At 35.2% G+C, this 4074-nt stretch overlaps 1 protein-coding gene across 1 annotated transcript; it reads left to right on the top strand.

Annotated features, from left to right (window-relative positions):
• Positions 1-289: 289 nt before the first annotated feature.
• On the top strand, positions 290-2748 carry LOC145135594 (Pentatricopeptide repeat (PPR) superfamily protein). Its single transcript, XM_079069845.1, has 2 exons — positions 290-1036; positions 1114-2748. The coding sequence occupies exons 1-2, from the start codon at positions 453-455 to the stop codon at positions 2705-2707; spliced, it is 2178 nt and encodes a 725-aa protein (XP_078925971.1). The 5' UTR covers positions 290-452; the 3' UTR covers positions 2708-2748.
• Positions 2749-4074: the final 1326 nt, after the last annotated feature.

Raw genomic sequence — 4074 nt, 5'->3', positions numbered from 1 at the left:
AGCGGATACCTATTTATGTATTATTCTCATTGTAGTCTAGGTTATTTTACTTAGCCCATTGTATTTTGTATTTGGCCCAAAGTGTTTGTATTGTATATATATAATGAATTATTCATAATGGGAACCTTTATCATTTATTTTGTAAGCATTATGCTTCCAACAAACTGTTATATTATTAGAAAAAGACCATTGTGATCCTAAACATAATTATCCTTTGCATAGATTCACTTCAATGCTATTTTGTGATTAATTTCATGTTTTTCATATACAAAATGTTATTTTGTTTGTTTTTTGACAATTCAGATAGATATGTCAAATTGCATTTATTGCGTGGTGTAGGGACAATGTTAATCCTTTCGCCCTGGGGCTGGGCATGAGAAGCCGATGGACCGGCCATAATAATTCATTAATTTGAGCTATCATCTTTTCTAAACCAAAAGCAAATCTAATTCATGATGAATGCCATTGCCATGACCAGCATCCCACAACCCATTGTCCCTTCCACCATCAACCGAAACCTCTTCAACTCCCTCTCTGCTGCTTCCTCTCTTTCACACCTTAAGCAAGTCCACGCTCAAATCCTCCGCTCTGGCCTTGATCGCTCCAATTCCCTCCTCATCAAACTCCTCCTCTCCGCCTGCACCCTATCATCCCCGTCCTTCGACTACGCTCTATCCGTCTTCCATCAAATGCACAACCCAGAACCCCATCTCTCTAATAAATTCTTGCGTCAACTTTCTCGAAGCAGCAACCCTGAAAAGGCGCTTCTAGCATACGCCAAGATGAGGGAGCAAGGATTTGTTATTGATAGTTTTAGCTTGCCACCGCTTCTCAAGGCGTCCACAAGAATTTCAGCGTTAAATGAAGGGATGGAACTTCAAGGGTTCGCTACAAAAATGGATTTTGTATCGGACCCGTATGTGCAGACGGGTTTGGTTGCAATGTATGCCGCCTCCCGACACATTGAAGATGCACGGTTGGTGTTTGATAAAATGTCCCACAGAGATATAGTTGCTTGGGATATTATGATTAATGGGTATGACTCCTTTGTTGCTTTCTCTTTTAGAATCAGAGTGAAATTACTAATTGTTTAAACTTGTAAATTGTCAACAGTTATTGCGCAAGTGGGAGCTACAGCAATGTGTTGCCCTTGATTGAGGAGATGAAAACATGGAACATAAAACCAGATGAAAAGATCTTCTCAACCGTCCTCTCTGCTTGTGGCCGTGCTGGAAATCTAGAATTCGGGAAAGCATTTCACGAGTTTATCATTGAAAACAAAGTTGTAATTGATTACAACCTGCAGTGCGCACTCATCATTATGTATGCAGGCTGTGGCTCAATGGACATGGCTGAGAGTTTATTCAAAGAGCTGTCCCCAAAGAACATAGTTGTATCAACTTCCATGATTACTGGGTATTCAAATAACGGACAGGTCGAGGCTGCCTGCCAACTGTTCGATCAAATGCCTCAAAAAGACTTGGTTTGCTGGAGTGCAATGATTTCTGGATATGCAGAGGGAGATGAGCCTCACGAAGCCCTTGGATTGTTTCAGCAACTGCTAAATTCGGGACTGAAACCTGATCAGGTCACCATGCTAAGTGTGATTTCAGCTTGTGCTCATCTAGGCGCTCTCGATCATGCAATCGAAATCCAATCGTATGTTGACAGGAATCGATTTGGTGAAATATTAGCGGTGAACAATGCACTTATTGACATGTATGCCAAATGTGGAGCCCTGGAGAGGGCCCGAGGAGTTTTTGCAAGGATGCATACGCGAAATGTCATTACCTGGAGCACCATGATCGGAGCGTATGCTGTTCATGGAGAAGCTGTAAAAGCTCTTGATCTCTTCCATCAAATGAGACTCCAAAAAGTTCACCCAAATGGTGTAACTTTTGTGGCTTTGTTGTATGCTTGTAGCCATGGAGGTTTAGTCCAAGAGGGTAAAAAAATGTTCACATCAATGGTTAATGAGTACAATATTACACCCAAACGTGAGCATTTCGGTTGCATGGTGGATCTTTTTGGTCGAGCCAATTTGCTTAGAGAAGCTCTTGAGGTAATTGAGGAGATGCCCATGGCACCAAATGTTGTCATCTGGGGTTCCTTGATGGCTGCTTGTCGGATCCACAATGAGGTTGAACTCGGTGAGTTTGCAGCAAACCGTGTTCTTGAGCTTGACCCGTATCATGATGGAGCCCATATTCTGTTATCGAATATATACGCCAAAGAAAAGAGATGGGAAAATGTTGGGGAAACGAGGAAAGTTATGCAAAATAAGGGAATCTTGAAGCAACGAGGGTGTAGTAGAATTGAATTGAATGGTAAATTACATGAGTTTTTAACAGCGGATCGGAGTCATGAAGATGTAGATGAGATATATGGTAAGTTAGATGAGGTGGTAAGTGAGTTACAGGTGGCGGGTTACACTCCAAATATGTGCAGTGTTTTGGTTGATTTGGAGGAAGAAGAGAAGAAAAAGGCGATTTTATGGCACAGTGAGAAGTTGGCGTTGTGTTATGGTTTAATGAGAAGGAAAAGAGGAGATTGTATACGAATAATTAAGAATCTGAGAGTATGTGAAGATTGTCATAACTTCATGAAACTGGCTTCCAAGGTTTATGAGATTGAGATTGTGGTACGTGATAGAACTAGGTTTCACCGTTACATCGATGGTGTTTGTTCATGCAAAGACTATTGGTGATTGATTCATTTATTATATGCGTGTTCAAAGTATTTTATTTATTTATTTATTATTATTATTTATATGGTTATATTAGAGTTATTTTCACTTGAGTACCCTAATTTGTCATTAGACACCATTTTTTTAACAAATGATTTTTCATAAATATTCCATAACTACATCAAGAATCACTATTTACATCTAATCCCGATCAACAATAACAAGAAATTACACAATTACCTCAACCTATTGATTTGAATACAGAGAAAAAACCATAGTCTTTATATTTTGGCTTAATAATCGATTTAGTCACTGTATATTTTTTTTATTCAATTAAGTCTCAAAATTTGTTAATTGTATTTATTTTGATCATTTCATCCGGTCAACAGGTTATCCCACTTTCAAAAATTACACTTTTGGCTCGGATGTTAAATTTTATTACAAATTTAGTTTAAAATATACATTTTTGGCCTAGATTTCAAATTTCATCATAAATTTAGTTTTTTACATTTTTTTTCATAATTTTGTTTCGATATGATTTCTTTGTTGTAAAAAAATCATATATATATATATATATATATATATATATATATATATATATATATATATATATATAGCTAGGTTATAATCTGGATGACATCTATTGTGTGGTCGTAAGGACAATTTTGAACCGATGAATGAAAAGAATTAATAGATATGATTTGAGGGTCTATGATATTACAATGGAATAACATGTATCATATAATCAGCCAAGTTTTCATTGTAAGGGTATTTTAATCATTTAAACTATATTCTAAAAGGAAAATATCGGATTTTAAGGGATAATTAATTTATCTTAATTTAAAAAATCTGATTTTTTTTAAATTAATTTTATTTTAATTGTAACGTAATTTTTAGTCATAACTGATTTTATTCTATCGGAATAATATTCTGTTAGAATGATATTATATGAGAATGTCAACCATAAACTAATAAAGACTAATTAGTAACTTAGCAGTTGTTTAACTTAACAAGAAATCAAATATTCTTATAGAATTTAGGATGAATAATCGTTTTAACTTACAAATATTAAATATTCTTGGGAACAAGTTCATTTATGCCATTACATTCTTAAAAAATAACAAACTTCCTGCTACTATTCTATTAAAACGTAAGAAATAACATTATTAAAGAATAACAAAATTTTATCCCCTTCTTACACAATAGATCATTTGTTGTAGAATATTCTTAAACAAAATCATAGCATTCTGTTGTAGTTATTCTACTAGAATATAACATTCCTGATTGAACAGGATAATATGCTTGCTGTTTAATATTCTTAAAGAATGAAACATTTGTCTTCCAGTGCTAATTATCAAAATTTCATGCCTCGGATTTCATCATAGTAG

This window comes from Lactuca virosa, chromosome 9, assembly GCF_052849685.1.
Source record: "Lactuca virosa cultivar CGN04683 chromosome 9, Lactuca_virosa_CGN04683_v6, whole genome shotgun sequence".
NCBI classification, from domain to species: Eukaryota; Viridiplantae; Streptophyta; class Magnoliopsida; order Asterales; family Asteraceae; genus Lactuca; species Lactuca virosa.
This window is presented reverse-complemented; position numbering and strand designations above follow the sequence as displayed.